The 21,541-nt window shown below is 37.7% G+C and overlaps 2 protein-coding genes across 11 annotated transcripts in view; one reads left to right on the top strand and one right to left on the bottom strand.

The window, feature by feature from the left end:
* Window positions 1-2,408: 2,408 nt before the first annotated feature.
* Window positions 2,409-6,478, top strand: LOC105285458 (pre-mRNA-splicing factor ATP-dependent RNA helicase DHX16). The gene is made up of 13 exons (XM_011349671.3): window positions 2,409-2,547; window positions 2,635-2,838; window positions 2,913-3,081; window positions 3,165-3,406; window positions 3,501-3,703; window positions 3,783-4,078; window positions 4,190-4,494; window positions 4,575-4,732; window positions 4,818-5,091; window positions 5,226-5,661; window positions 5,767-5,872; window positions 5,963-6,139; window positions 6,244-6,478. The coding sequence occupies exons 2-13, from the start codon at window positions 2,676-2,678 to the stop codon at window positions 6,373-6,375; spliced, it is 2,661 nt and encodes an 886-aa protein (XP_011347973.1). The 5' UTR covers window positions 2,409-2,547; window positions 2,635-2,675; the 3' UTR covers window positions 6,376-6,478.
* A 4,094-nt stretch (window positions 6,479-10,572) lies between these two features.
* Window positions 10,573-21,541, bottom strand: part of LOC105285459 (5-hydroxytryptamine receptor 2A) — a 108,028-nt gene continuing 97,059 nt past the window's right edge. For all 10 annotated transcript variants that reach the window (XM_011349679.3, XM_011349678.3, XM_011349676.3 and 7 more), the window contains 4 exons: window positions 18,598-18,741; window positions 16,848-17,003; window positions 16,219-16,379; window positions 10,573-15,124 (listed from right to left, as the gene is read on the bottom strand). In XM_011349679.3, the coding sequence (XP_011347981.1) occupies window positions 14,632-15,124; window positions 16,219-16,379; window positions 16,848-17,003; window positions 18,598-18,741 (954 nt within the window). In that variant the 3' untranslated portion in view covers window positions 10,573-14,631. The remainder of the gene's footprint in view (window positions 15,125-16,218; window positions 16,380-16,847; window positions 17,004-18,597; window positions 18,742-21,541) is intronic.

The following is a 21,541-nucleotide window of genomic DNA, read 5'->3' as shown; positions in this document are numbered from 1 at the left end:
ACTTCCTTTCCTTGCCAGGAACAGATGTTTTCCATAAATAATATAATACATGCTGCCATTAACAATTGAAATAACATGAATGTATATAACAACCACGTATGTATATATCGATTAATATCTTGATATTGCACAGTCTACTTCCTCTTATTTCACCGTTACATTTATATTTAACAATGCGTGTAATCCACCTGCATTTCGCTTTATTAATGGATGTAACGTAACCGAGAACTGATCAGCGCGGCATAACTGAATCTCGCAATTGTACACGCACGTGCATACTTTTGCTGCATTCACTAAACACAAGATGTACCGATGCCTTACTATTTTTTCCGTTGTTATGCTAAATCGCGCTTATGATGGGTGCATCCACGTTATTGTATTCTTTTACGCTTTGGAGTAAACACTGATGTTTTACAATCACATGTTTGTCATATAATTATTATTACAAGCCCAAATCAAATTAGCCAACAAATACAAAATAAGACCTTTAATCAATAACTATATATCATTAATAATTAAATTTTACTTACATATTTAAAAAATATGTTTAAATTGATTTAATTATGCTTTACTATGCTTTAATTATACATGTATCATTTATAATATAATTATATAATTATTTACACTACGTAGATAATTAAATCGATTGGTTATAACTAGGGAGAGAGTTTCTACTATAGTTTATACATAATACATAATTCACTTCGAATAATGATAAATTAATCACTCGCTTTCTTCTCGTTTATTATTTAAACGCAAAGTTTACTTTCTAAGAAGAACACGTTTGAGTAGCAATAAATTATTATTAGACGATGCGCTAAAGATTGTCAAAGATTGAAATAAACAGGAAATGAAATAGACGTAGAAGATAAATGATGCTGCCCGAAAAATGCAGGTAGACAGGTAGGTCATGGTAGACCTTTTGTGAGATTTTTAAGATGCTATTAGCGATTATAGGGAATCTCATGAAAGACCGTGATGGATGCATTGGCGGATTCCTCGTACGATTATAACAACCTGACGTTTCTCAATGTTGCCGTTAGATCCTGCGAGTCATTTTATAATGGGTATCGTTTTTCCTCTGTCTATCTTTATATGGTGCTTTCGTTGAAAACATTTGTTAACTTTAGTTTTAATATAATTTCCAAAGACTATAAGACTATAATGAATATAACTATATATATTTTATTTAAGTATATTATTTTGTAGATAATGTAATAAAAATCGGACTATTGAAGATTATTGTACTCTCGTACACGTGGAATTAGCTGGCCTGCTTTTCTAGCTCCTCTTTAATTTGTGAAAGCTTGACAGCTGCGAAGTATGTGCTATGCCCGCTTCTCTTGATTTCTGACAAGTTTTACATCATTCTGATATAATATAGAGGCGTGCATATGTATATCTATATGTGTTGTGTAACTTCTTCATTTGTTGTTCAGTTGTTCTTCATTACTTTCTTTCTTTCCTTTTCTCACGTCAGTATAACAAGCGCAAGATGAAGTATACGTGAGTTACTTCGAATACTTTAAATCACATTGATTCCTTAGATAACAAAAGTTTTACTAAACTTTGTAAACTCATTAAAGAAAAATTCCAAGAAGAGATTACGAAGATTATATAATGAAAAGTCTGCAGCAAAGCGAAAACAGATGTGACGTAATATATAGATCAAGTTTTAAATTGTTTAAGAGTTTAAGAATTCTCCTTTTATTTGTGATAACAAGACAAAGACATTTTCTTTATTGTCATCAATAATCTTTCTGTTTGTCGATTGACCTCACGTATCGGCGCCCCACTCATATAGCAGTCACTGTGAATGAACTTTGGTAGGATTGTCCGCATTGTAATAATATGACACAAATATACACAAAGAATTAAAATTGCATTTCTACGTAACGGGCAGACCCCTGGCCAAGTATGCATGAAATTATTCGGTCAGTAACTGATTCTCATCCGGGAAGGAAAAATGAATTGGGAGGAAAATTGTCTGTGCGTGTGTGGGCGACGTGGAATCTTGCTCACGTTATTCACGAATTTATTTATGTCTGCGCGCAAATTTAAACTATGGATATACAATAAATAAATATATATACATAATATTTCGAGTATTATATTAGTGGTAAAATGTACAGTTTTATTTAGCTTTTTTTAAAAAAAAGTAATACTCATTTTGCAATACAATTGTGTAGCGTATATGTATGAATATATAATTTATATATGTATAGTTAATTTTATTTTAAGTTTGAATTCTTTATTTTAGTTTTATTATTGAGCGTAGATATTCATACATAATAATTATTATTTTAGTTTATACTTTATAGGATTCAATACAGTTTGAAATTGATATTATTAAGTGTTGGTATTTACTGACAGTAAATATCTTACCGGTAAATATTTTACCGACAGTAGAAAATATCATGAACTTTTCTTCTTATACATATATACCTTGATCGAGTTTGACGTGATGTATGATCTGTGATGTATTTAATGAATAATAACAAATCTAGTGTTGCGTACGCAGTTTCATTTTACTAAATTTGTTATTGTGTAAGTATATATTTGTCACTTTATTTATATATAATGTCTTCTATTTGTTGCTATGTTCTGAATAACAGTACTTTTCTGTGTGTATAGTTTAGCGAGCTTGTGAAGATATAACCTCTACGGTTTTCAAAATGAGTAAGTACAGGAGGGAAGAAACCTCAAGTGAGGACAGTGACAGTGAAGAGGAACGTCGTAAAAAAGATATTAAAGAGAGAGATAGCTTCGCTAGTCGTCTCAAAGCTAAAGATGAGAGCAAAATACGCAAAATTGCTATGCCTGCTGGTTCTGGAGCTGGTAAGTTGTTCGGAAAATATGTCTATAAATCATCAAAGGAGAAAGAATTATTTATCGTTTGTTATTCGTTGCAGCTGAAGCGGCAAAGAGGCTCAAGATTATGGGGACCGACACTAGAGAGAAGCTGGTGCCAAAACTGCGCGTTGAGTCCCGTAGAAAATATTTGGAGAAGCGTAAAGATGACAAAGTGGCTGAACTAGAGGCTGACATTGTTGACGATGAATATCTGTTTGAAGAAGAAATGTAATTTTACAGAGAATTCTCATGATTTTTCTGCAATTTTCACAATTATACTTATTATAAGTAATTATTTCTTTTTAATGCAGCTTAACAGAGAGCGAGAAACGAGAGAGAGCTCACAAGAAACAGATATTGCATCTGGCGAAGGAGCATGAGAAAGCCAGGGAGATTGAACGCATCCAGCGGTATCATATACCTCTCGAAAAGGGCAAGGTGGAACCAGAACCCGATGTGGTGGACAAGGAGCCACCGCAGTCAGAACAAAGCAAATGGGAATCGGATCAGATGTCGTCAGCTGTTTTTCGTTTTGGAGCCAAAGATAGGAAAGGTATATACCAAGTTGACGGAGGCAAATATAAATGTTTACGCAATCTTGTTCCTTCTTAATTCAAGCTTGATTCTGTTGTAATCTTCCCTTGCAGCTCAGCAAGAGTATGATCTTCTCATGGATGATGAGATAGAATTTGTTCAGGCGCTACGTATGCCCGGGCATGATAAGGATAAGAAACACGAGGCAAGCCCACCGCCGCACGTTAAGACCTTGCAAACGATACAGGAGACAAAGAAGAGTCTGCCTATCTATCCGTTCAGAAATGATCTCATTCAAGCTATCAAGCATCATCAGGTGAATAGAACGTGGATGCTAGAGTTTTCGATGATCGATAATGTCGCAAGATGCAAGAGACATCACATTTAAATATTAGGTTTTGATTATAGAAGGTGAAACGGGATCGGGGAAAACCACGCAGATCCCGCAATATCTGTACGAATCTGGATTTGCAGAGGACGGCAAGATCATTGGGTGCACGCAACCGCGGCGAGTAGCAGCGATGTCCGTGGCCGCGAGAGTCGCCCACGAAATGGCCGTCAAGCTGGGAAACGAGGTCGGCTATGCCATTCGTTTTGAGGACTGCACGTCGCACCGTACCCGCATTAAGTACATGACCGACGGTACGTTGCACCGAGAGTTTCTCAGTGAACCTGATCTGGCATCGTACAGGTACATTTATTTATATTAGTAAGGAATAATTAGGGAAATGAAAAAAAACTTGGAATAAGAAAATTAAAGGAATTAAAGAATATTAAATAATTAATGATCAACAAATTTCAGCGTAATGATAATTGACGAGGCGCACGAGCGCACTTTGCACACCGACATCTTGTTCGGACTGGTGAAAGATATTGCGAGATTTCGTCCCGATTTGAAGCTACTGATATCATCGGCTACGTTGGATGCCACCAAGTTCAGCGAATTCTTCGATGACGCTCCGATATTTAGGATACCTGGTCGCCGTTTCCCCGTTGATATTTACTACACGAAGGCGCCCGAGGCTGATTATATCGATGCATGCGTAGTCTCAATCCTTCAAATACACACGACGCAATTGCCTGGTGATATACTGGTTTTCTTGACCGGTAAGTATCTTATGAGGAATTATAAAATTAATTCGAAACATCGTTACGCGATACGCAACGGGATGTATCTCTGCGTACAGGACAAGACGAGATCGAGACGTGCCAGGAAATGCTGCAGGAGAGAGTGAGAAGACTGGGAAGTAAATTGGCGGAACTTCTCATTTTACCCGTCTACGCAAATCTGCCGAGCGACATGCAGACGAAGATTTTCCAGCCGACACCGCCCGGAGCGAGAAAGGTAAAGGCGTCTTTATTCGAGGATCATGTAAATTAGCTTCCCGAGATTCGAACACGCGGAAGTTTAATCCTCATTTATTCGCAAGGTTGTGCTAGCTACCAACATAGCGGAGACGTCGCTGACTATAGACAACATCGTGTACGTGATAGATCCAGGATTTGCCAAGCAGAATAACTTTAATTCGCGCACGGGCATGGAAAGCCTGATGGTCGTGCCTATTAGCAAAGCGTCCGCGAATCAACGAGCGGGTCGAGCGGGTAGAGTCGCGCCTGGAAAGTGCTTTCGGCTGTACACAGCCTGGGCATATCAGCATGAGCTCGAAGACAATACTGTGCCTGAAATTCAGAGGATTAATCTCGGTGAGAATTAATGATACTTCTCGCTGGAGAAAATTGTAGATCGCATATTTATTTGCCTTAAATTTTATCAAAAATATTTTATTGATACCAACAAAATTAATTGACTAATGTCAATAATGACTTTGTGCTCGCAGGTAACGCAGTACTCACTTTAAAGGCCCTCGGCATCAACGACCTGGTGCACTTCGATTTCCTAGATCCTCCGCCACATGAGACGCTAGTTTTAGCACTGGAGCAGCTGTACGCGCTGGGCGCGTTGAATCATCGCGGAGAATTAACGAAACTCGGGCGTAGAATGGCCGAGTTCCCGCTCGATCCGATGATGGCGAAGATGCTGCTGGCCAGCGAGAAATATCGTTGCTCCGAAGAGGTGGCGACCATCGCGGCCATGCTGTCGGTGAACGGCGCAATCTTTTATCGGCCAAAGGATAAGATTATACATGCGGATGCTGCACGGAAGAACTTTCACGTACCTGGCGGTGATCATCTCACTCTGCTCAACGTGTACAATCAGTGGGCGCAGAGCGACTTCAGTACGCATTGGTGTTACGAAAATTTTATACAACACAGGTATGTTGTTAACGAGAAATTTATTTATAAGAATGAGAAATTTAAGTTTATAATAAATTATTTATTTGTTAATTATAAATACATTTGCTGAAATTTGTTCCCCAGATCCATGAAACGCGCGAGGGATGTTAGGGAACAGCTGGTGGGCCTGATGCAACGCGTAGAGATGGAACTAGTCTCAGGGATTGCGGAAACAATTAATATTCGAAAAGTATGTATCGTGTGATGTGCGAGTCACAGCGAGTTGAGACAATTTTATTTATGTTTACGTAAAATGATACACGGTGCAACTTTCTTTCAGGCTATTACGGCTGGATATTTTTACCACGTGGCGCGCTTGTCGAAAGGAGGCCACTACAAGACTGCAAAACATAATCAGACAGTCGCGATACATCCGAATAGCTCCCTGTTCCAAGAACTTCCGCGTTGGCTGCTTTATCACGAGCTGGTTTTTACTACCAAGGAGTTCATGCGTCAGGTACGTAAACAGGAAAATGTAATTGTTTTATGTTTAATTAACATGTCGCATTTGTGGGGAAGCGATATTATACGTTGTTTATTAATATTATATATGTTATTCAGGTAACGGAAATAGAAAGTAAATGGTTATTGGAAGTGGCGCCTCATTATTACAAGCCTAAGGAACTGGAAGACTCGACCAACAAGAAAATGCCGAAAGTTGCCGGCAGATCACAACCAGACGGAACCAATTAAAAAGACGATTTTCGCACTACTTCTTCATTGTAGTTAAATTATATTTTGTACATACCCCGTTTTTACGGTGTATAAATAAAGTAGAAACATTACTCATTTTCAATTGTCTGCATTGCATGTCCGTAAATTTTCACCCGATTTCAGAAAATGCATCGATTCTGTATCGCGTAATTTGTGTTTGAGTATAACGAATATAACGAAGAAAGAAGCAAATACGCACACGCACGCATGTCGTCATTGTGACATAGATAGTCTGAGAAATGTACACGCGACATAGTTTTGTCGTGTTCTGTATTTTACGTCCCTGTTCTTTCTTATCTTTCGTCCCTTTTAGCTATCATAGATAATGCAACAATATGCGAGGGTTACTTTGCAAATAAATAATTCCTTCAGCTACGTGTAATTACCGAGGAAATTTTCGAATACGTAACGTAAGAGACGTTCTGTATTATGCAGGGGAATATAATTTATATATACGGTGGCTGTTAATAATGCATTTATGTCGCCGTTACAAAGACTTATTATAGAAATTCCGCAACAATGTTGAAGAAGACGGATGGCGAATGTACACGCGAGAAGAAAAAAGAAAGGAAAAAAGTGCGTTTAGAATTATCATCGTTCTCGATTCATTTCACGATTAGTCCGACTTTTAAATATCTTTTTAAATTCGACTTTTAAATTTGATGTGAAAATTGCTTCTTGTCTTGAGGCAAGCATTTATCTGCAGTAACAATGATAGGATGATGCTATAATTTATTATAACTATAATTGTTAATTAAAATAATACTTATAATAAGAACAGGAATATATAATTGTATTATGCAAGCAATCGGCACACGACGATGATCGGGAGATATCGAGAGGAAGTCACACACTAGAAAGATGCACATACTTCCGGTGTCATTCGCTCTGTTCAATTACACCGTCTACTAGCAACCGGTGTATTTTCCTGTCAACTTGCTGAAATATTGAATGTATAACTTGTACTTCGTCTTTATGATCACGCTGCTGAATACGTTTGTATTCTACGGTCTTGTGAACATCTTCTTCATGTCGGCGAACTTAGTTCGTGAACAATTCGTGAACAAGTGCTACCTATATTTCTTTCGATCGACAGCGTTTCTCGCAAGATCGTGCATCTCTTTATAGCTGCGGGAAGATAATTGAACAAGATGCTGCTGAGGGAGAATTGCATCCCTAAAGAGGGTCATAAAGTATCGATCCAAGCAAAATTCGACCGAAACGCGAGGTATACAATTACCAAATGGATCATAGAATAGAAAACCAATCTCGTTAATTTTTGTGTAATTTTAACGAATTATCGCAAAGAGAGCTGTAACGAGCTTTCTTATCTACCTTCTTCTTTTCACCGTTATTTTTATTCGCGAAATAATCTTTTAAAAGCACCTCTATGTATCATCTAGTCTGACTGAAGGGCAGTATCTTTTCGTAAGATAAACTTTTTCCTCTCTCTCCTCTTCTTCTCTCTTGTTTTATTTAGATTTATAGCGTTAATTTTCCCTGAAAATAGAATAACTCTAAGTAATGTATACAGAGTTTAAATTTTTCTTAAGCACATTTCGGATATTGTTCTTAAGTATAATTAAGCACGATATTTGATGTGAACCTGCTTTCAATACTCTTAAGTGCATTAATTGCACAATATTAAATTTAATTGAAATATAATACCAATTTATTTTATGAAGACAATTTAAATTCCTTAAACAGGTCACGATCATCTGCGAGATTCTGAGTCCTGCGCGATATTCCCTTATATGTATACCCTTTGCGTAATTTTACATGTTGGTAGTGGACGTGCAGCTTTCCGGTATATGATTAGGCGCCCTTTGACGTATGGTCGATATATATCTTCATGCCTACGCTGTTATTCCAATGTGTGACTTTGATGTTGTGCGCCAATTCCAGCGTTACACACGAGACGTTGATTGTCCGCATGATGATTCAGATCTGCTCTCAATTTGAGACCCTGTGCCATCGCACTAATCTATTGCCGATGCTGCTGATGAATGTTGAAAAAAAGTATAAGTCCGACCAAGATCTCATTATGTAAGAGAGAATGATGATCCGTAATCTAATGTACCATCACCTTTATATTTATAAGTATTTTCTTGGTGACTAAAAGAATAAAAGCGAGAATATTAGATCCTTCGCGATTCATGAATTCTATATTTTGTTAATTTAAATTGATCAAGGCTCTGAAATAATATAAGCTCTAAAACTTAATTTCCGCTTTTCAATTGCTCGTTCATAGTATGTTGCGCTTGTGAACATCATAATTATTACATTTATTTCTCATCTAGCTATTTAATTTCATATTTATATTTAATTTAATTATAATTTATTCAGACAAAATAACGAATACTTCACGCAGATTTGCGAATATGGTCAATGTTTTAACATTAGTGATGTTCGTCCAGTTTTCCGTTAGTTCCCTCGTTCTCTGTATGAGTATCTACAAAATATCTACCATGACGTCGCTACTCACGCTCGATTTCGCATGTCTTTTCTTACCTGTATACTCCCATACTCACGCAGATATTCCTTTATTGCTAGTACGGCAACGAGGTGACATTAAAGATAGAAATCTGTTGAGACATTTTTAGATTATCGGTACATTAAAAAATAATCTTCGCATACGCTTGTTTTATCATATTTTTAAAGATGAAGGTAATATTGTTAATTTTTAATTCGTACAATTTAAAATCTTATTCGATTAAAACTATTAATTTATTGATAATATCATATCATGTTAAATTCGACATTTTAATATATTATTAATTCCAAATTTTCCATTTTTTTTCTGTAAAAGAAAGATTGAGCTGTCTAATATTTTTACCGGTTTTTACGGTGCTATTAGGAACATATAAGCTAATTGATTATAATTTTTCTACTTGATTTCCTTTAGAGCATTGACGTTTCTAATGATATTTACAAAATGAATTGGACAATTTTGAAAATATGGATAATAAAAGACCTCATAGTAATGACAATGTGTGTCGCTAAGCCTATTAAAATGTCGAGTGGTTACGTGGTCATCCTAACCATCGAACCATAATTTTTTGAAAGATTTTTAGATGGAACAGAGCTGTGATTATTATGTAAATAGTTGAATTCTTCATAAGGAACATAACATCGTCAATATTTAGTCGTCATATTTTCATGCTCTAGTAAAACAAGTATAAATAGTTAAACTTCATTTTAACTTCATTCTTCTTGTATAACAATTCTAAGATATTTTTCTCCACTTTTTTAATTTACTTAATTAATTAATTAATTTAATGAGTGATGTATCTTACTGGATTCAATAAGAGCTGTATGTCTTATCATTTTTCTTAGAAATGCTATATAATAAACTATACGTTATCAACGAATCTGGCTACGAAATATCGTCGGATTTTGCAATATTCCGTACACGATAAGAAGATGAGTCGCCGCGCGATAAGTAAATGGTGCACATTAATATCCGAAGGAATGCATTCCACGGTTTTAGTTGCAGTAAATGCTTGAACTGGTATGCCAGGATGAAATACTAGTTGTATACACTGGCGTATAATCCCGGAGCCTTATAATTGCTTTAGCGGATGTTCCATGATGATCTCCATGCTCGCATGTCGCAGCGTAGCATCCATTAACTTATGTAATGCACAAACGATCCTGCGGAATATCACATCGCCGAAATGCAGAACGAACATAATATCGAGCGATGTGGTATAGTTAATATCCTGTGTATTACGGCGTCGCGACGCTGCCAGTGCCACGTCTTAACCGCAACGTCCCACAAGTAATGCAAACGTCCGGAAGACTCTGGAGCGGACGTCACAAGGAGACCTACATTTTTTCCCTTTGCGCTTTAGATGCATCCATCTGATTATGATAATTTATTTGTTCGATATAACATTGTCTCGGGACTAGTCCACGTTACGAGCGCGAGGAAAACATGCGAGATATAAATGTGAGTTGTAATTTTCGAGACGTTGGACGCCTTCTAAACGGGAGTTGAAAAGATACTTTGCTGATGATAGATGGTAATCGGAAAAGTTGGATGAGAGGAAAGTGGGTAATGAAATGAGAAAAAGTGAGGAGGAGCGCCGTTACTTCTGTGACAATGCGAGATGAAACTGTAAGGAAGTTGGGACTGATGTTGTGAATGTTACAAATACACAGAGACACCATTCAAGCAAATTCCTCCAAACTTTCCCGTCATTTATTTCACTTTACGGTTGCAAGGATATACACACTTGAAGCATCGTTGTAAATATATCCTTCTCTTTCTTTTTCTTTCTCATGTACGCACTTTGTTTTATTTCCGCAGCTCCTAACTCTTCCCTCTTACTTTACGCTGTTCCTTCGTTTCTTTTTACCGCATTGCTTGCCTACGCTCGCGTAAGTCTTCAAGTGAACATACCTGGCATTTATGTCAACAAGTTATCGTCTGGATGATTATGCAATCTTAGATTTAATTCGCTGGATAATACTTGTTGCCGACTTATCGCCTCATTTTGATACATTCTCCCATTCTCATCTCGATGTGCTAATTTTGTCAATATTCATTCGTATCGCTTACACATGGCAGATATACAGAGTGGTGTTACTGAACGATCTCGTTTGATACGATTATTTGTTGATTTACAAGCGTCACATGATCAACCCAACATATTCCGTTATCCACTGAACATTTTGCCGCATGTATTGCCGAAGCTTATTCCATATCATCACAAAAGCAAATTACTCTCGATCAATTTTGTTGTGGCACTTTGACAGAACATTATTAATGAGTACTAACCACATCAAACATCGCTTATTCGGTAACCGAGCCGGCATTATCGATTTTTGAGTTGATTATCAAACGTCATCGAGCCTTTTAATTCTGATATTTTTCAATCTGCGAAGCTACGTTTGTCAGATCGAAATTTATTTTTTATTTGCGATGAAATTTAGTATCGGTGATAAATGTTCGTGGGATAACTTCTCCCCGCTTTCCTTGAGCTCTCATGCTATTAACGTCAATGACTTTCCATCTCCGTTACTGAATCACTGAAAATGTTCGGCAGACAACGCGTGTTATCGTTTTGCTTGGACATTTACGTAAAAAAACGAACGTGAAAACAAAACGTCATATTTTATTATATGTCGGTCATATCGCATGAGTAGAACGACGACCAGTGACATAATTAGATAGCGCAAGCGTATCCGATATTGCCGTCATTATTTCAGCAACAATGTCATTAGAAATAAGAAGACTTTATCCACAAATTAATCGAAGTAACGAAACTGATTTTTTATCAAGTAATTGTAATCACCAAATAATTAATATAATTTTGTGCAATTTTTTCAAAATCTAGAAACAAGTAATAAAGTAATTGCGTTGAATAAATAGTATTTAGTGTACATTGATTAATTAATATAACAATTAATATAACAGTAAACCGACAATACAAATAAAAATGGATTAGAAATAAAGTTGATAAAATGGCAAGTGAGAATGAATTTAAAAATAAATTTTTAAGCAACACAGCGCTACTTTATGTTTGCGTGTACTCAAATCTCAAAAGTCAATTCTTGATGAAATAAAGTCTTATCATTTCTGACGAAGAAAAAGCTATTGTCGCTGTTTATCACAATCTGCCTACATTAGTATGATTAGTCTAGAACTATCTTCTTTTATTTCTAAGTAGAGCAAGCCCAGCGGCTTAGTAAGTAGAAACGAAATCAATACGCGTGCACTTACATTTGACATCTGAAAGTAGACATTATATAAACAAATAAAGCTTTTCTCAATTCCTATTCGATCATTACGCGAACATATATATCGATCAGTCGTTGCTCTGTAAATTAAACATTATGCGTCATCACGTAGTAATATTAATGTGGATATTACATTCTATTATTACGTAAAATCAAACACGCTCGCTAAAAGACGCAGAATTGAATGGTAAGGCTAGAAATTATATAGAATATCCCAAAACCATCGGTAATAATAATTAAGGCCAGATTCTGTGGAATATTCCAAGACAAAAAGTTTTATACGAAAATGTCGCGCTAAGCTATAATAATTTTTAAATGAGAAACGATTAAAGTTCATGAATGACAGAGCTGAAATTTCACGCACTCGCACAAGAATATATCGAAAGAATTTTTGTCTTAGAATATTTTCCATATAATCTGTTCTTACAATTATTACCACTGGTTTTGGGAAACTCCGTGCTTTCATGTATCACATAATTTTTCATTTAGACAGAGAGGTAATTTATGCAAAATTGCTTTTTGATTCTAAGATTATTTATGATATGAGTTGACGTCGCGTATTTACGTCGTTGTTCAGGCATATTGTATTCATTTATCGTCGTTCAATGTTTATTCTTTATTTTACAGTAAGCATGCAGTATATGCTGCAATATCGTTCGCGAAAATAAATTTGTTTGAAATATCGTTGAAGATATTATAAGAGAGATATTATAAGAGAGATATTATAAGAGAGATATTATAGGAGAGATATTATAAGAGAGACCTTTCTATTCAATTCTGTTGCTCTTGTGTGTGGCGGATACTTTATTCATTCTTTATTAAAAAACTCTGTATGAGAAAAGTTGCATAAGCAAACCTTAATAAGGCGGCGAGAATCTTTTACACCTGGGAAATTTTCCAAGTACTTTTAACTTTCGAACCAAGTTAAAAAGCGTAAGATCCTAATACCAGTCGAGCTTGAGGTTGCCGTTCTTATCTCTTCAAACGAGAGCTTCATTTATACACAATCGCGACAAATCTACGAGGATCTATCGGTGCGTGCGACGTATCCGTTTCATCACGTTTCAGTTTAATGTACACTTAGACGTCGTTACGTATGTAACTTGGAGACGAGCCAAGATTGAAAACTTTTATACATAGCTATTTTAACAGTGTCGCTCGGAAGTACGATCGCTAAGCACTATCGCGCGCGCTTACACAATACTGTACAATTACACTTCAGAGCAAACACTCCTCGCGATTTTCCACGGCAGAGCGTATTTAAAAAAGTTTTTGATGGACAATAAAATATGATATTTAACTCGTTTACTTTGATTTTTTCTTATATCACATATGTTAAATGTGAGTAATTATAGGCAGTTAAATCACAATTCTTACTTTACGATTACGATTCACGCTTGCTATTTTTTCGCTCATGTTTAAATAAAATAGTAAAAATTACGAGTTATATATATCTCAGATACTTATATAGCTTTTAGTTTATTCATTTTTCTGTTACAATAACAAAACTCGATAATTGTAGCCGATAGAATTATATTTATTGAGCGACAGGATTTTTCATTGTATGTAAATATATATTACATGTATGTCAGCCAGTTTAATGCGTTAAAACGTTCTGGCTTTCATTTCAATGAATGAAATTTATGGATTTGAATGTCCATTTTACATTGTGATATTTTCACGCTTGTTCGAATAATCGCGAGGAATATTGCGCCATTGTCATTCTTTTTGATTCTCCTGCGTCCCACAAGCCGAACAAGGAAGCGTTTCGCAAGAACATTCTATGTAGGATCTGTCATCTGTTATATTAACTGTAGTTAACGTTAACCGCGAATAAGAGATCTCGATTAAATTCAGCTAATGTTTACGGGAACGAGCGAAGCTCGTTAAAAATACCTATGAGAGTAACGGCGCGCGGTCCGACTACCTTGAACAGCTGTAAAGGGAAAAAGCAGTGTTTTGCATTGGATACCGTCGTGTCTAGATGCCGGTACAATCAATCTAGATACGAATATTGATTGATTTAAATGATACATCCTAAAATTGACGACGGCGTTGCGCCACTAATAAAAAATGTAGACGATATAGGAAGAAAATAGAAATAGAACAACAGTGTAACCAGAAAGCAAAATGTGGAATTTTCTTGAAGTCCCTTTTTATGAAAAAACACTCAAAAATAAAAAACGTTATTAATTAATTGTGCCAATCGTCGATTTCGATATCGCATCTAGATATTGCACGTGCAGGTAGCCAAGCGTAAGTATCCACTTAACGTAGTAACATCCAGATTCGAGTATCCGGATAACACACGCAGCACCGGGAAGGGTAGAAGAACTCTCCGGAGGTGAGCACATATGCCTGCATGCCAGTGTATGTACGTGTATGCGCGCGTGTACGTATGTATATATGTATGTATGTATGCATATGTATGTACAAGTTTCACGCGTTTTCCCGGCCGCGCGCAACGCGGCGAGGGAATTAAATCCACTGTCAGCGAAGTCCCCGGGTACCACCGCACAGCATCCTTTTGAATGCTTGCCGGAATTCCGGCGAGAACACAGTGTAAATCAAGGGGTTGAGGGTGCTGTTGAAGTATCCGAGCCACAGGAACACACTTGCCACGAGCTCAGGCGGCTTGCAGGTCTGGCATATGGCTTGCGTCAGGGCGGCCAGGAAGAATGGCAGCCAGCACGCGACAAACGCGCCAGTGATGATCACCAGGGTCTTGGCCGCCTTACGCTCGCGCTTCGACTCGATCGTCTCGCGCGTGTGTCTCGTGCACTTTACGATCTGCTGCTGCTGACTCGTGCTGGTCGGATTCGTCAACGTGGTCGTCGTGGTCGTCGTCGAGACCGCCGTGGGGGTCACCGTCGCCGACGGCGTTACGTTCGCACCATTGTACGACGATGACTTCTCTGGCGAGATGGACGAGTGATCCGGTGTGGATCTCGTGATGGTGAATGCCGTTGACTCCTCGCGCGGCCTACGGCCAAATAAATCAGAATTATTCTGGTTAGGAAAAAGGGAGAGAAGCTGATTCTGTCGCCAACTTGTTATCGCGGGAATAATGCTGGCGGCTGATATGACGACGCCGATATTAAGGATTTTTATGAAAGACCGCCGGCAAGGGATTGCAGAGGCGATGTTAGATAGAAGATAGGCTGTCAAGGACGTATATTTATGTTCTCTTGATAAATAGTGAGATATGATATTTTTAATAATTCCAGAGAGTCAAGACGCCATCGAGTTAAAGCAGAATGTGAGAGAATTATGAGAAAGAAAGGAGAAACAATATGTAAGTAGGTAGGTAGTTATAAATATAAATATCAATTCATGCGTGTTTCTGAGAAATTTAAAGCGAGTTGAACAAATAGAAAATTTAACGAGATATCAGCATATCGATATGATTGTTATAATAAGATTACTAAATGAATGATAGAATTGCAAGAACAACAGAGAAAATGTGAGGTCAGTCATACTTATATATCAAAAATAAATAATGATATAGCAGTTTTGATTTAAGGCAATATCAAACAGTTATATAATATTTGCGCTTTAATTAAAGATGATTTATGTCAGATTTATAGACTCATAGTCACTAAACACAATCTAGTTTGAAAGCGATAAAGCTAAAAAGATATGCAACCACTGAATAGCGATAAAATTCTGCTTATGACAGAGAGATCAACAGGTAAGCTCATACCTTTGTCTCGTAGCAATGTCCTGCACTACCCATACGTCGTGATAAAAACTCTTATAACATCCTAAGCCACTTGAGATAAAATACTGCGCGCTAAGAATATTTATTTACAGGTGAAATTACGGGCTCTACGAAAAAAATTCTGGCGTTCTTGCGGCAGGATATAGGGAAGCAGACTAAATCTCGTGAAGGATTTACGCCATTTCTCAGTAGCTCGCCTGCGAGATTTACTCTGCGTGACTGAGCGCACGCTGTCACTTTTCGGTCCTGCAAGCTTATTGCAACTATGAGAGGTGACACGTTCGATTATTGTTCGAAACCTGAAGAAGCGACCTGATCTCATGATAAAGAATGAAAAACAGAACAAAAAGGGCTACCTTCTCGTGACGAGCCTGAGGATGCCCCTTCGTTCACGCGGTGGCTGAAGAATGGTGCCGGGCCGTCTCCTGATCCTCTTTCGCGCTGCTTGGAATATCCTCCAATACAAGAATAAGATGACTAAGAGTGGAAGGTAAAACGTTGCGCATGTTGCAAAAATCTGCAAGGTAATTTATATTCTCTTCTTTAGAATTATATGTGTGAAATATATTACAAATATTATATATTTTGCGCGACAGAAAAGTATAGTTTTTTCATAAAGTTACGAAATATTTTATTACAAAATAAAATTTATTTTATAGAAAATATAAAAAGAAATTAAAAATGTATCCTTATAATATAACATTTTTACACATTTCCGTTAAAATCTCTAAAGATGAAAATTAGTTATTATCATCTCTAAATAATTATTATCTTCTTTAAAAGATGAAAATTTACTTATGAATATAATTTATTTATGAAAATGTAATTATAAAATGGCTAAGTAATTTAGGGCATCAGATGTAAACGTTCGTTGAAGTTCGTTGACGCTTTCTCGTGCAATCTATTTTCGAGTTCGCGAGAGTAATTTCCAGTCGCGTTTTCCTAAACATTTCGGATCTGCTCGCAATTCTCGAGAAGAGCTCACCTGATATGCGGTATCCTGCGACACGAGACATGTCCCTTCGGCTATGCGGTCCAAATAATCAGGATCCTTCCATCCAAGATGAGGCGCTATTGAGATTCCTAAAGATACTACCCATACAGCGGCGATCAGCATGCTGATTCTTTTCGAATTCCTCACCTTAAGACAAAAGAGACGTTTTTAACAAATGTACCATCTTATCGCTTAAAAATAAACTATCGTTTAAGTTGAGCTAAAGCTCAAATCTTTTTCTACGTTTTATGCGTTTTTCTGCGTTTAATTATTATTAGAATCGCTCACGATTTATCCATTGCTCTTTGTGCGCGTGTATTTGTTTGCGTATACGTGTGAGACATTATGATTATGTACAGACATTATGTCATTAGAGATTCTCATCGTTGCGGCCTCATTTCGAGCTCAGAAATTAAAAGAGATCGCACGAGAGAAACCGGCGTTTGTCGTCAGACAACTCCAAGGAACTTTACTGTTCCGATAAATTTTATATTTTCCACGAGACCTCCGTACATTACTAAGAACACTGTCTTGTATCAGAAAATTAAACTTTTAATTAGATCCGCTCGTAAACCTACTTTTTCTTTCCCTTTCTTCTTTCGAGTCAAAGAGCATATTAGCCCACTCATCCGAGAAAATTGTGGCGCCTGCTCTATCTGCGTATCTGCCCTGGCGGACACATGACTCAAGCTAATTTCTTGCCCGCCCATTACTTATAACGTAATCGATCCGCCACCTAAGAAACCGATATGCCTCTTTCTATCAGTTAGGTAATACAAGTTAGCCGTTAAGTTCGATCGGACTCGCTAGCCATTGCGCAGTTTATCGAAGCTTTCAGCTAATTTCGAACTAACTCCGACCTGTCCGGAGAACAGAGAAAGGGGGGGGGGGAGAGAGAAAGAGAACGTGTTGAGAGTATTGTTTACTAGTCTCATCCTGGCTAGATTATATTTATGAACTGAAAGTTCTGGCCGTTCACTTTACTCACACACATATATGTTACCCTTTATCCTATACATGGTTACCCTTTTTCATATACTTTATGAACGGTGTTCTCTGTAATTCTCGTTATAACAGCGCGCGTGCACGAGAACGTGGAATTTGTTTTTGCGCAATTATTGATGAAAATTTATGAGCAATTCTATGGAGCTTTATTTAGTTTTATTAAATATTAATTCGAATAGAGTAAATTAATATGTATTATTAATTATAATATATTACATAAGTAAATTTTCGAATAAACTTCAACACTAGCAAAGATCAGTTGAGCTTTGAATTGTATGCGTGCTGGGAGAGACAAGAAAGTGAAATTACACAAATATAAAATGTACGTAAAATAAAAAAGGATGAAATGCAATTATATATAGCAAACACAACAGCATTTTGTAGGTACATTGCGTAAAACTGCTACGCACGAACTGTTTCGCGCCTCTAGTTTCTACTCGCATCAAGTTTCTTTCATGTATCTACCACATGTATACCCTGCGCCATTTCCGAATTGATAAAATAGTATTTTCCCTGCGTCACGGTGGTCTCGTGGCTATTCAAAGAGATCTACGATGCGACATACAGTTCCGTGCGATCCCGCTCGCTCGCGTCAACTCCCACGCGACTCTTTTTCCATTTCATCGGCGTGGCGGACGCGATGTCAGCGGCAGTGAATGACGAAGACTGCATCATTCGCATCGTATTCCAGACAATCTCCAACTTTCTCTCGATAACCGCAGCAGCGTTAATTAACCTGTATATAATTGATATCGGTGACTGCCCAATATCTGTCGACCGCGATAGCCACCAGATGCAATATCGAAGCTGTGCAACATAGAACGTCGAAGCTGGTCCATATGTCGCAGAGCGCCGGCCCGAGTGACCATCCAGAGTTTATCTGCAATAAACAGAATTATCTATCATAGAACATGAGCTTAGCGCGCGGCGTGCAAGCGCAAGCGAGAAATGTATGCGCAGTAATCGCAATTCCTGGACTGGAATTTTCGGCGCAAGACGAATACGCTATTTAAAATGGTTGTCTTTATTTAAATGATTATTGATTCTTTTTAATCTTCCGCGATTACAGTTATGATCAATTGCGTAAATTTATTTTCACAAAATTAAAGATACGTTCAGTTAGTAATTAGTACATAATTATCAACTAGCAATATATCTGATTAATAATTTAAATTTGTGATGAATAATTGTTTAATTATTTTCTCGTGGTATGTGTATCGCGCTTTTATACAGTTTTATAATAGATATTTTACTCTTTCCACGCGGAATCTCTAAGAATATACAAAACTCAGTCATTTTACATAATGCAACACATAACGCGACATGCAACCTAACACATTGTCGGGTAAATAGAGTTTATTTTTACCCGTACTGACAAGGGTTACTCGGTTGATTAGTATGTTAAGGATTGCACATAGTTTGGTGCGACAGTTTCTCGCACAGTAGGGAGCAAGAGAAAATACGGATTGAGGGTCGAGAGGGAAAACATCCGAGCCGAGCCATGGCCAATGAAGGGACGACAGAAAGCATGGGAAGGGAGTCTGTAAGAGTGATGTTACATAGGAGCCGGCGAGTGAGCGGAGGAGGAACTGATGCATGCCTGCTTAAAAGTCCATTCATGGTATTGGAATCTATCTTCGAAAGCCAATCGTCCCTCGTCCTCCTTTCAGCGCCATGCTCCCTCCATCCGTAGACATCCGTTCCTTTATACTTTGAGATCAGAACATTCCGGAAGTCGATGAGTCGTATCCATCTTATCGGAAATATAAACACCTCTCAAAAATACTATCAATCGTACAGTGATCGATGGAGGGACAGTTTTAACGTTGGGGATCGCTCGAAATTCGCGCAGTAAGCGATAATGGCAAACCTGATTGGACGTGAGATTATTAATTACACGCAGAATTTATAACATTCATATTTATATTAAATTCATGAATTTCTGTCGTGTATGTTTATCTTGATAAAATTCAGATTAAATCAATATTTAAATTACAACATTTAAATCAAGGTATACAGTATGATAAAAAAAGCGATATAAAAAGTACAGAATGTATATAAAACATAGTAATTTATGTTATTTTATTATTCGTACTTTTCATCATTTTATAAGATAGAAAAATCATTTCTGCATTAATTAATTTATTAATAATAACGGCAACGCAAATTTCCAGCGCTTCTTAACGATTCTTTTCATATCAAGGCTTCTAGGGTCTCAAAGGGACTAATGAAGCGTCGCGTGTGCAGGCGCAGTTAATGAAGCCGTTCGCGTGCACGTTTCTGGTGTCTATCGGTAAACGTCCGGCGAAAACAGCAGTTGCAGAGCGGACATCCATCAAATGTTCAAATCACACGGCAGACGTATAAATTTCCATGTGTCCGCGTTAAGAGGATGGACGCGCGCGTCCCGACGGATTCAGTGCACGGCAGTAAAAATCGCTAATGCGTCTATCGTAGGTTCTATACGAAGATCGAAAATAGAATTGCGCCATTAAGCGATAACGCGCGAGAGATATCGACATGCCAACAACGGCAGACTTAAAAGGACGAGATGAGAGCAGGGAAGGAGAGAGAGAGTGAGAGAAAGAGATTTTCCCTGCAGTTCCGAAGACGCCTGTGAAAAGCGAGAATGATGAAGAATCGCAGGTGCGGGTTGGAAAATATAGCGAAAAGAGCGCGGAAATGTAACATGAAGAAAAAAGTGGGATGAGAAAAGGGGTGGAGAAAAAGTGCTGAGATGGGATACGTGTAAGAAAGCGTAGAAAGCAAAGGAGGGTGGCGAAATGCGAGAGGCCATACGCGCTAAGAAAACGAAGGATCTAAATAAGGATTACGTCGGCGAGCAGATTTCGCGTCGAAGAAGGGCCAGTGACAGCTGCTAATGCGCTTAATCAAGTTAAATGAACATCCGAAGAGAAAGCGCGAGCATTGGCAGGTTTATTTGCGTCGATCGCGATCAAATTCGCGCCATTGATGCGAATTTCCGCGATCCAATTTTGACGTTTATTAATTTCACTTGCATTTGCGACACGAGCGAAATGCGCTTAAAAATAAATCGCGCTTGGAAGTATGAGGTGATCACGCTCGAGCGTTATTATCTCACCCGGTAATTCCCGATGAGATCTTTATTAATTGAGTAACGCGTCAAAAAGCCACGCGAAACACCTCGACAATAAACGCCCCTGCTATTTCGTTGGTACATTGCCGTTTCCGCTTACTTACTAGCGTTTATTAAGTATAAATGCACGGCGTGGCACGGCATAGCAAACCTCGCTGGAGGAGAATCGAAAGCTAATCATTCGTATGTACATATGCTATATCGCTTGTTATCTCTGTGTACCTGCGTCTTAATTGTTGAATATGTATATGTCTAACAACGTACTCCATCGCTCGGGTTTGCGCTGGGTACACAGAAAGAGAATATCTTGGTGCGCAAAACTACGTAGTCTAACTTTTAGAGAGTGGCATGGGATGACGAGGATCGTGGCACTGGTGGATTTTTAAGATTACATGTAAGATTCGCGAGGAAATTCTAAAACCGACGACAAAATATACGTCCAAGTCCTGCGCACAGTTTCTTAATTCCGCGATTAATGTATTACTTATGTAGTCCGTCATACGCGATAAAGCAGACTTTACTCCGTGAATTATCTCGTATTTACTACACACAGTTGATTATA

This window comes from Ooceraea biroi, chromosome 1 (genome assembly GCF_003672135.1).
Source record: "Ooceraea biroi isolate clonal line C1 chromosome 1, Obir_v5.4, whole genome shotgun sequence".
Lineage (NCBI taxonomy): Eukaryota > Metazoa > Arthropoda > Insecta > Hymenoptera > Formicidae > Ooceraea > Ooceraea biroi.
Note: the sequence above shows the minus strand (reverse complement) of the source record. Positions and strands in the feature narration are given on the sequence as shown.

What these genes read in the sequence shown, in the direction of transcription:
- LOC105285458 (XM_011349671.3), top strand. Translation starts at nt 2,676, where the DNA reads ATGAGTAAGTACAGGAGGGAAGAAACCTCAAGTGAGGACAGTGACAGT. An exon ending in CCTGATCTGGCATCGTACAG is followed by an intron (nt 4,079 to 4,189) that starts GTACATTTATTT and finishes AACAAATTTCAG; the next exon opens with CGTAATGATAATTGACGAGG. An exon ending in CCAAGGAGTTCATGCGTCAG is followed by an intron (nt 6,140 to 6,243) that starts GTACGTAAACAG and finishes TATGTTATTCAG; the next exon opens with GTAACGGAAATAGAAAGTAA.